Source organism: Naegleria fowleri, assembly GCF_008403515.1.
Source record: "Naegleria fowleri strain ATCC 30894 chromosome Unknown tig62, whole genome shotgun sequence".
Lineage (NCBI taxonomy): Eukaryota > Heterolobosea > Eutetramitea > Acrasida > Naegleriidae > Naegleria > Naegleria fowleri.
The window spans coordinates 63,905-74,689 of record NW_025407994.1 but is presented as its reverse complement, the minus strand read 5'-3'; the positions used below and the strand labels follow the sequence as shown (position 1 = coordinate 74,689).

At 38.8% G+C, this 10,785-nt stretch overlaps 6 protein-coding genes across 6 annotated transcripts in view; 2 read left to right on the top strand and 4 right to left on the bottom strand.

Annotated features, from left to right (window-relative positions):
* FDP41_008626 (uncharacterized protein) overlaps window positions 1-1,288 on the top strand; it is a gene marked incomplete at both ends in the record, with an annotated part of 6,029 nt that extends 4,741 nt beyond the window's left edge. The window contains 3 exons of the mRNA XM_044712500.1: window positions 72-501; window positions 553-607; window positions 660-1,288. Coding sequence (XP_044557835.1) covers window positions 72-501; window positions 553-607; window positions 660-1,288 — 1,114 coding nt within the window. The remainder of the gene's footprint in view (window positions 1-71; window positions 502-552; window positions 608-659) is intronic.
* A 640-nt stretch (window positions 1,289-1,928) lies between these two features.
* Window positions 1,929-3,137, bottom strand: FDP41_008625 (uncharacterized protein; the record flags this gene model as incomplete). Its single annotated transcript, XM_044712499.1, has 1 exon — window positions 1,929-3,137. One exon carries the CDS (start codon window positions 3,135-3,137, stop codon window positions 1,929-1,931), a length of 1,209 nt encoding a protein of 402 aa, XP_044557834.1.
* A 586-nt stretch (window positions 3,138-3,723) lies between these two features.
* On the bottom strand, window positions 3,724-4,059 carry FDP41_008624 (uncharacterized protein; the record flags this gene model as incomplete). The annotated part of the gene is made up of 1 exon (XM_044712498.1): window positions 3,724-4,059. One exon carries the CDS (start codon window positions 4,057-4,059, stop codon window positions 3,724-3,726), a length of 336 nt encoding a protein of 111 aa, XP_044557833.1.
* Window positions 4,060-5,171: 1,112 nt separating this feature from the next.
* FDP41_008623 (uncharacterized protein) lies at window positions 5,172-7,457 on the bottom strand (the record flags this gene model as incomplete). Its single annotated transcript, XM_044712497.1, has 1 exon — window positions 5,172-7,457. The coding sequence occupies one exon, from the start codon at window positions 7,455-7,457 to the stop codon at window positions 5,172-5,174; it is 2,286 nt and encodes a 761-aa protein (XP_044557832.1).
* A 778-nt stretch (window positions 7,458-8,235) lies between these two features.
* FDP41_008622 (uncharacterized protein) lies at window positions 8,236-8,950 on the top strand (the record flags this gene model as incomplete). The annotated part of the gene is made up of 2 exons (XM_044712496.1): window positions 8,236-8,314; window positions 8,487-8,950. The coding sequence occupies 2 exons, from the start codon at window positions 8,236-8,238 to the stop codon at window positions 8,948-8,950; spliced, it is 543 nt and encodes a 180-aa protein (XP_044557831.1).
* Window positions 8,951-9,554: 604 nt separating this feature from the next.
* Window positions 9,555-10,013, bottom strand: FDP41_008621 (uncharacterized protein; the record flags this gene model as incomplete). Its single annotated transcript, XM_044712495.1, has 1 exon — window positions 9,555-10,013. The coding sequence occupies one exon, from the start codon at window positions 10,011-10,013 to the stop codon at window positions 9,555-9,557; it is 459 nt and encodes a 152-aa protein (XP_044557830.1).
* Window positions 10,014-10,785: the final 772 nt, after the last annotated feature.

The window sequence follows — 10,785 nt, the reverse complement described above, 5'->3', positions numbered from 1 at the left end:
AGAGAGAAAATAATGAAATTGAGAAGTATGCAAATTTGTTACCTTTAAAAAAGTATCTATCGAACATTTAGAACACGAAACGAACAATTATCAAACTTCGCAAGTGGAGAGCAAGATACTTATTTTGAGAAAAATCACATTGCATCTGCTCTTTGCTTACCTATTATTCGTGACAACAGCGTGGTTGGATGCATGTACTTGGAAAATAGAGACACTGAAGGGGTTTTCACTACTGAAAAGGTGAACATTGCAAAGCTAATTATATCTATCAGTATTGAAAATGCTGAAATTTTCAACTCAATCAACAAGTCATACACAAGATTTCTACCCTATGAGTTCCTGAAACTATTAGGCAAAAATCATGTCACTAAGATACAACTTGGTGACGCTGTTTCTCGTGAGATGACCGTTCTTTTTTCAGATATATATGGATTCACTGACCTCATGGAAAGACTTTCTGCAAAAGAAGGATTTAATTTCATTAACCGACTTCTAATGAGAGTAAGTATGAGCTGCTGTTTGATCTTTTCAACTCGGTACATTTTTTCAAAGATTGGACCTCCTATATCAAAGTATGGTGGTTTTATTGATAAGATATTGGGCGATGGTATGTTGTGACCGAAGATTGTACAATTATTGCTTACCATTTTAAATAACAGGTATTATGGCCTTATTCACCGAGCCTCAGTCAGCTATTCAAGCCTCTCTTGAAATGATGTCTGAACTCGAATCCTTCAATATAGAAAATATTTCTAGCATCAAAATTGGAATTGGAATTTCAAGTGGAGTCGTTAGCTTGGGAACAATTGGATTCACACAACGATTAGACGCCACAGTGATTTCTGATACAGTGAATATTGCATCAAGATGTCAATCTCTCAACAGAAGTTTCAATACCCGTATTTTGGTAACAGAAAGTGTGATTAATGCCTCGCATTTGGAGCCTGGAGATGTCGCATGCGCAGTATATTTGGGAAGATTTATTTTGAAAGGAAAGCAATTATTCAAAGATTTGTATGAAATCAGAGAAAAGAGAGCAGTGTCATCATCTAATCGATGCTTAACCTTAATTGACGAAATGGTTCGCAGTTTTCAAAGTAGAAAATTTGATCATTGTTTGAATTTGGGAAAGAAAGCATTGGTCACATTTACTGAAGATCCATTCGTGAAATCAATTTGCGACCTGTATTTACAAGCTTGCCCCATTTATGGCAATAGCATTCTTCCAATTCATTGGTCTGGAGAAATCAGATTATCAAAAGATGGAGAACCAAAACCTTATTATTAATCGTCTTGGTGCATTTTCCTACAGATCTCCGCAGTTCTCGAAAAACAAAAGCCGAGTGCAATTTTCTAGCCTCAGCTTATTTGTTTGCAAAGTCCTATATCCCAACACAATCGCACCATCATTTCATCTGAATATGACAAGTTGACATACGGCTAAATGCCTAGCCAAATCAAATCATTTAATACAAAAATCAATCACCATGTTGTAAATTTCAGTAATGACCTGTCAGATCCCCTGTGTGGCCCAATTCCGCAACAACCATGCTTTTCACTGTGGGATGTTTTTAGTGTCCAATGGTAGTATTGGCTTTGAACATCCAGAGCTCAATGATAGAGTTAGCTTTGAAATTTCATTTTCCGATCCATAGAGTTCATGGACATTCAATAGAATGAAAGGCGAATGGTTTATTAACAAGTTCTCACACATAAATGTACACTGGACCGGCTCAAAGTTATCTCTTACGTAAGATTGAATATTTTGATTGAGACAACAACATCAATAGAAAAAATCACTCTTCTAAAAGGATGGATACAAATTAATTTCAAACATGAAACACTCTCGTATGGGTTTTCCATCAACAACAAATGGAACAAGCATCAACTCTTTCACACAGTGTGTGCATGGTTTTGTCGAAGATTTTTTACACATAGACCACTCCTGGAACAGCTCCATAAGCTCCATAAGTCGTTGGCACTGAAGTTGCATAATAAGGTGATGAATAACCATAATAAGGTGAAGCATATGATGAAGTGTAAGGTGTAGCATAAGGTGTAGCATAAGGTGTGGAATAACCATAATATGGAGTTGAATAGGCAGGAGCTGCTGTTGGATACGAACTACCATAGGGTTGAGAAGCTCCATAGACATATGGCGAAGAATAACCACCATAGTAAGGACTTGAAGCAGGATATCCGGTTCCATACGAATAACCACCACCAGGTGTGATTGGAGGATAATAAGGTTGTTGCTGTGGGGCATAGGTTCCGTATGGAGGTGTTGTGGAATATTGAGGTTGAGAATAATATTGGCCACTGCCATAATAAGGTTGTTGTGGTTGTTGCTGTGGTTGTGGATAATAATAAGGCTGTTGCTGTGGTTGTGGTTGATAATACTGAGGTTGATAATATTGTGGTTGCTGTTGAGGATAGTACTGAGGTTGTTGTTGTTGAGGTTGATAATATTGAGGTTGATAGGTTGTTGTTTGAGGATAGTACTGTTGTGGTTGTTGTTGAGGATTGTACTGTTGCTGAGTGGAATAGGTTGCGGTGCTCGAATAAGTCGATTGAGGATAATACTGTTGAGGCTGAGGAATCTGCACTGGTTGTGGTTGAGGTACTGGTTGTGGTTGTGGTTGAGGTACTGGTTGTGGTTGAGGTTGAGGTACTGGTTGTGGCTGTGGTTGAGGTACTGGTTGTGGCTGAGGTTGTTGCCCACCACTCGAAGTCGATGTTGGATAAATCACTGTGATCGTAGTTGGAGGACTCGCATTCGGTGGATACTGAGCACTGGTGGTAATCACCGTTGGATTTCCACTTGCTTGATCGGCTGTTGCAGTTTGTTGTTGCTGCTGTTGTTGAGGTGCTTGCTGTGGTTGTGGTTGTGGCTGTTGAACTGAATAGGTATTCTGAACAGCAGGTAGTGGAGCTTGCTGAGTGATGGAAGCTTCACCTCGAAGCTTATTCGTACTCGCTTTGACACCTTCAAGGAGTAATCCACCAAACAAGAAGAAGGAAGGATCAGAGGAGGACTCGAACCTTATCCTCGAAGTAGTATGCGAAAAAAGAGCACACCACACAAAGATGGAAACAATGAGACAATGAATGAGGAGAGAGGGTGAAGAGCTTTTCATCGTATGGATTGTGATGCTGTTAGCTAGCACTTCGTACGAAGAGAGACAATGAGTGAGGGGATGGGTGTGTTGAAAGGGTTAAAAAAGGAACTATTAGCTGCTTCAAGAAGAAGAGAGGTTTTTTTCGAGTGTGTGAATATAAATCATGAGGAGTGTGTGGCGAGCAAATACAAGTTAACTGTGGTGTTGAGTTCTTGGAATGGAAATACTAAATTTAAGGTATGAGGAAATATTATGAAATAATCCATATTTGGAAAGATGACGCTGGATGTTATCAATGCGGACCTCTCTATAAATTGATTCCAAGATGAACACACCAATGGTTCTGATCAACGAACCGTCATCGACAATCAGTCGTACGACTCCTTGAACTACCACAAACTGAAGAAGACAAAGAACTTCAGTAAGGCAACAACATTTATTTTTCACACACAACGTACACACAAAGTTCTCGAGTGACACACACTTTTCAAGAGAGAGAAATAACATCATCAAATCCTTTACCTCGCCATACGTACACTCACAACACTCGCATCAAATGGATTGGATTCAACACACATATTCTAATCAAGGAAAGGCAACACTTTTACCACATGTAAGCATATCGATACGAATAAGCAGCATAAGGATACGAATATCCATAATAATAAGGATAAGCATAACTATATCCAAAAGAATATGGATAGGTGTAAGCGTATGGGTAGGCATAGGTGTAGGCATAAGGATACGAATATCCATAATAATAAGGATAGGAATATCCATAAGTATAGGGAAAGGCATAGCTGTAACCATACGAATAAGGATACGTGTAGGCATAACGATACCTGTAGCCATATCCTGGATACACCCACTCAGATTTGGCGTTCACTCCTATCACGAGAAGGATGAGAGCCAAGACAAGGAAAAGGAGGAGCTTTTTCATGGTGATGGAGACTGACAAGTGGCACCTGCTGGTTTCTATTGTTTTGAAAACAGTTGTTTTTTTGATTTGTAGAATGATGAATGGGGTGGACTGGAGCACTGGCCTGGAATTTAAATCGGGAGTGAACAAGTTCACCATATATGTGTAATGTCCAAAAGTTATCGAGTGAATGGAGAGATCTGAGAGTGAGATTGGGAATTTACTAAAACAGAAGAAGAAGAAGATTGCGTTTTGTGACGATCAAGTACGATCAAACATGAGTACCCATTCAAAAGAAGTGAGTTTCAACGGAGATGAATTTTCATGTGATCAATCGAGTAATTTCCCAAAATTGTAATAACTAAGGTGGGAAAATGTAAGTCCATTGTTCGAGTTCTTTGTTGTTGTCCTTCCGCATTGATCTTGCATTGTATAATAATCAGCGTGCGGAGTGGCACCTGTTAAGAGTGTTCAACCTAGGTTTAATTGTTATTATTATTATTATTTACAACAACCACCTGTGTGGGAGGTGGCTGAGCCACAGGTTGTGTTTGTTGAACAACCACCACCTTAGTGGTTCCTTGTTCTTTGGCATTAAGGGTGTCCACCATTCCGGGAATGAGGCACAAATCAATAAGTTGTAAAATTCCAAATATACCACCCGTGAGTAAAGAGATAATTCCGAGTAGGATTGAATCAAGGTAGAATCGATGGATGCCACAAAGTCCAATACAACAAGCTAACCATAAAATATAGGCCTATCGGAATGAATCGAAAAGGTTTTACATGATCGAAAGGAGATCACATCAACAGCTTGAATCATACAACGAAAATACAAAAATCAACATACAACAAGCATGCTCCTCATGATGAAATTTCGACGAGATGAGAAGTAGATCGGTAAGGGTACAAAGACAGTTATTTTTTTGCGAGTGGAAATGTACTTCGAAAGAGCGGGGTGTATACAGTGAACTTTTCTCTCCCTTGATCAAGACCATAAAGCATATTAATAGAAAAGTAGTTTTTGAGCGACTGTAGTTTAGTGGCAGAACGTCTGTTATGTCGGGTATCAGAAGGCGTGCGTTCCGAATCCCGCCAGTTGCGAAAAATTTTATTCCCCACAACAACACTCTTCAAGCTTGAATCCAAAGCTGCTCGAGCATGCAAATGTACAGACACGTCACAAGAATGATGATCCAGTAATGCAAATGGAATTGTTTGCAAGGCAATGCAAAACTCTCACAAATGTACTGTATGGAGGGAAGTTGTACTTTTGTGGAGGGATTTGGAGATTTGATCCCTGGTGTAGAAGAAAAACGAGGTGTCATTCGTTCTATCAAGTCAAACGCTCTTGTGCTTGTGGACATCATATTGGACGAGGCTGCAACTGCCTGTAAACTCCTTAAATATTTTCTGTCATTCGTCATGCTATGATCAGTACTCACAACATCAATTAGGTTTTCTTGCATTATGCCATTATGATGAATGGAAAGTTTCTTAAGGGTGGGCTTGGAGATGGTTGCGACCTTCCTGGTACTCAATGTTTGCAAAATTGGAATATCAGCATTCACCAAATAGGTATCTACTGCAAAGAAACATCTCTTATCTTGTCCAGTTAAAAGTGGATCCAAGAATAAACTAAATGCATAGATGTGCCTTAATGTACCCCAATCAGAAATTCCTAAAATTTCTTCTGGATAGGTAAGATTAAATCCATACTTGACATCTGTATCATTACTAACAGTTCCGTTGATAATTAACTGCTTTTGATAGGTCATTATGGTAGAATCGAATTGTCTGCACTGATTACTAGGAATGGCCTGTAAATTCTTAGTGCAACATATGAAAACATTCCACGGTGCAACTTGTTTAGAAGATGGAATGGGTGAAAGACCACCTACACCAGTTTGCACAATGATCGTGGAAACTTTTACATACATGAGACTGTCATTGTAGAATTGTGTTTGTGGTGGACTGGTTGCAAAATGATTATCGAGATAGGTGTCAATCTGTGTATCAAAATTCAGCCCATTGTTTCCACCATTTCCTGCATTATCATTATTTGGAACAATGTATTGCAATGCAAAGGATAATTGATATAAGGTCGATCCTGCTTGGCCACTTACTTGTGACTCAAAGCTAACCATGTAGATTCCACTGAAGTCATCACCAGGATTAACCTTATTAGATGCCAAAGTTAACTTCCAATATTTTGCATCAGATTTGACATCAATAAGAATTGGATATCGCACACCAAAATATTTAGGACCTATCACATTCCAATTGAAAATATTGGCATTATTGAGGCCTGCAATTCTCACCGAAATACCAACTTCAATTTGTGACGAATCTGAGACTACGAGTCGAGTAGGAGCGAGACTAATTTCTGGATGAGCTGTTGAAGGAATGGGTTGTAACGAGAGATCCACCTGAGTAATGATCACTTCGGTGAACGGTATGGTTTTACATGTGAATGTGCTTGCGGTTAGGTCATAGAGCATGTATGAAGTGAAAATAGTTGTTTTTGCATCAATATAGACTCCAGCCATATTTTTAACAACCTTCGAGTCTGATAAATGATCTCGCAAAGGACGTATCAAAACAAAAGTCTGAGAATAGGAGCTGTCTTTCACCAACACAAAATTGTCTGACAAGGCATTCAACACAATACTACTTGAGGTCTGACATAGAGTGTCACTCTGTAAGGCAACATGAAAAGAAGCCGCAGGTGATCCATCTAAATCCAAATTCCTCTTGAACATGGTAACTTCAAAATATGCATGAGTAGAATTGGATCTGTTGATAACAATTGGTTTGGGAGCTGAGGCCGAAATTGTAGTCCAAGTGAGAGGTAAGGCTGGCTCTGACCATCTAGAATAAGTCACTTGAGCTGATGAGACTGTACTGTTGACAAAGACAATTCCCGAGGCTGTTTGAACGGTGCCTTGAGCAATCACATTGTATGCAGGATACTCAATGGGAGAGTTGATGTTGCTTGTTGAACCAACAAAACCATCTGGTATGAAGAGAACCTTTCCTTGCTGAATATCGTTGGAGGTGAAGGAGTTGACGAATAGAGATACATTTCCGTTTCGATATTCGAAATGTCCTCCTCTCATATTCAATATAAAGAAGTTGACATTAGTGAGGGTTGATCCCGAGTTGGAGGATGAAAGACTTGCCGAAAGATCGGTGGCTGTTATGAATTTGGCTGTAAAACCTCGAGAGGTGAGCTTATTGTTGGTGATTACTAGTGATGGTGTTTGGGCATTTACTGGCCGTACGATGAAGAACGTGAATGAGACGAAGAGTAGTACATGAAGGTTGAATTGTAGCAGAAAATTGAGTAATGTGGATGATGATCCCAACTTGCAATGCTTTTTTCTTGATGAAGCACTATTCTTTTTCGGAGAAGACATGAAGGCAGCTGTTGATATGTAATATAATTTAATATGTTGTTGATGGCACGGTGATAGTGAGGCTGTTTGGTCCAATGTTAATGCCGATGATGATTGGTCAATCACAATGCACAGCTCATGGAAAAATCCTGTGGTTTGGGCTTTTATTCCTTCAAGTTTCTTCTTCGGTTATTCGTTTTGGAGATTTGATAATAGAGTTCTTGATCCAGGAATAATAACGGCCAAAAGTGAAGGATCTTGCCTGTCCATCCATCTTTGGTGTGTTATTATTCCTGGATCAAGAACGATTATCAAATCTCCAGAAACGCCTGTCCGTCCGTCTTTTATGTTTTTTGGTGTTTTTGGGTCCATTCTTTTTTCGAGAAATGATCGAATTTTGATGTTGCACCAGACAAACATTACATTTTTGTTTTTTTTCTCAAATAAATAATCAGCGATGATTGTCCATCAGTGGCTTATTGACGAGGTCAATAAAAACAAGTTGGATGATGATCCTTCATTGAGGAAGTTGTCGGGATGTGTTAATGCAAAATATTCAAACCAACAATCCTTCAGTTCAGTTCGATTCAATTAGTTTCAAGTGGTTGAAAACGGGCAGATTCAGTTAATTTCAAGTGTTAGGTGGTGGGTTCCATGAGGTACCAACCTCTTGAGGAGTCCTTAGGTGATGCAATGAAGAAACTTGAAAGAAAACCCTCCACCACCCTGCTGAAAAGAACAACAACAGGAAGGCCTTTGTATTTCTAGATCACTCCAAACAACAACAACAACAGCACCAATGAATAGTTTCCTGTATAACACACCTACTAGCGTTAATTTAAAGAAGGTTGCTCTCTCTTCATGGACTGGAGAAGAATGTAAGTATTCCTATGATCAGGATCTTGATTCGGAACGAGTTCAATATGTATCTATTATTGAAATCGCCAACAACGAACTTGAATTCACTGTACATTGATCCTATGATAATCATCATATCCTCCCAATGATGATTGATATTCGTACTCTCATCATATCTCCACCCCACATCAGTACGAACATTCCTCACTCAGAAATCACTTCTCCGAATCCTCAACAACATTTCTTCATCGGCTCAACTCTCCAACATGTTCTCTCCAGAAAAGACTCCCTCACTCTATGAAAGCCTCAAGGACTTGATTGCCTATTGCTACTGTTCTCGATCCAAATTATCAATCATGCAAAACCTCAACAAACTTTCATCCTGTTGTGCACAAGCTCTCCTCACGCAACAACAATCAAGAGGAGGTCCCAGCGGTTGTGATATGGATGATGAGTATGACTCCTCCTCTCAGCACTCTCAGATGATAATGTTCAACAATAGTCACAACGATATTCGCACCACCATTCAACAGGTTGCCGTTCAAAACTTGATGAAAGCCTTCCCTGAATTGTCTCAAATGGATGCTGTGGAATTGGTGGCTGCTTGCACAGATTTGCTCATGCAATGTCCTTTGGACATTTCACAGATCCACTAAAACCTTCAATATCATTCTCTATCAAAACAAAAGTTTTGCTTGGATTGATAGAGATTTAGAAGAGAAATGGAAACAGAATCATTCGTAGTGGGTAGTCCAAACCAGCACTCACCCAAATGATTGACATCACAAAGAAGGTTAATACCACTACCGTGACATCACAACAATAAGATTCATGTAATAACAATAATAATCAATTGTATCAATAATGACGTTTAATAATATAGTGTTTGTTTTCGTCACAATCCAAGTTTCATTTACAATCCACCAAATCCTATCACCAAAAATTGTGGAGGTGCAATACAATTTTATCTTGATTTTGGTGTGTGTGACTCGAGTGAGTGCTTGCAAAAATCTCGGACACTTACGGGATGTTTCAAATTAATCTCTGGCTCTAGCTGCTTTCTTCAACATGGAATCAGGAACACGATAACCCTTCTCCAAGTGCCATTTTGTTAATTCCTCATTACTCAATACCGTATGTGCTTCAGAAATTAATGCCATCTTTTTGACGCACACCTCACCACAATCAGGGTTTCTATCGGGGTGCCATTGTCGAGTTTGTTTTCTAAAGGCTTTCTTGATGAGTTTGAGTGGAGAGCCTTTAGGAACTTCCAAAAACTTCAAAGTAATCAATCTTTTCATAGATATCCTCTTCGTTCACCATTGGTGTATTCTCCGATGTAATCTTCATGAATGCAACAGCAGCAATTAATAAAACAATACATGCAATCATGATTTGAGCAAAAGTAATTTCCAATTGCAAGAAGGGTATTTTGAACGAAGAACGAGAAGAGTTATCTTTTGATGAAGGAGATTTTCCTACTCTTCTTCTCTTTACTCCGAATGGATTATGAACAATACTGTTTTCGGCTGCTAGGTTCTTGGAGTGATTGGATGGATCACTTGCGTACATATGAGCCTGTATATCATCAAATAATAATAAACGAGCTGTTTCATGAAAGAGTCTATCCTCCAATACAATATGACGTTGCTCATCGGTTTTTTGAGCATCTTGATCCGACGATGATGATGAATTTTCAATCTTCTTTGGTTTGGCCATTTTTTTGTACTTGGATGACACGAATAAATTGGTTGGAGCTTATTGCTGGTTGAGAATTAGCTCAGCTTGTGTTATCCATTTAAATTGCCTAGAGTTTGCATAAGACTGTATAATATAGCCGATCTTCTCTGGAAAGTGATGAATTGGTGGATTGAAATGGTACAAACAAGAAGAATACTAAGCTTTAGAAATTTAAAATTCGTCTTGATTAGTTTTTGAATATTTCTTCATCATGACTTCTGGCACTCTCAAACCATACACGTTGTGCCATTTTGTTAAATCTGGATTTGTCAAAACCTTATATGCTTCGGAAATGAGAGCCATTCGCTGTGCACACTCCTCTCCACAGTTGGGATTTCTGTCGGGATGCCACTTTCGTGTCTGTTCTCGATGTGCTTTTGAATCTCACGCCTGGAGGCACCTTTTGAAACTCCCAATACTTGATAATAATTGACTTGATCCAAATCATACATGGATTCATAATAAAAAGAATTTTCGGATGATTTTAAAACAGCAGTGAGAGCAATAAATCCAACAATAAACGTAATCATCACGTGTGCAAACGTAATTTTGATATCCAATAGTGGTATTCTAAATAAATAATTATCGGAATTTTCTTCTTCCTTCTTTTTGTCTTTTTTTCTTTGCTTTCTCCTTTGACTCGCTATTATCATTTTCTTTCATGGAATAATTTTCTGATTCTTCTTCCTCCGAGGATTTCATTTCATTCATGATCAATTCCTCTTCATTATTGTCTTTTTGCTCCTTTTTT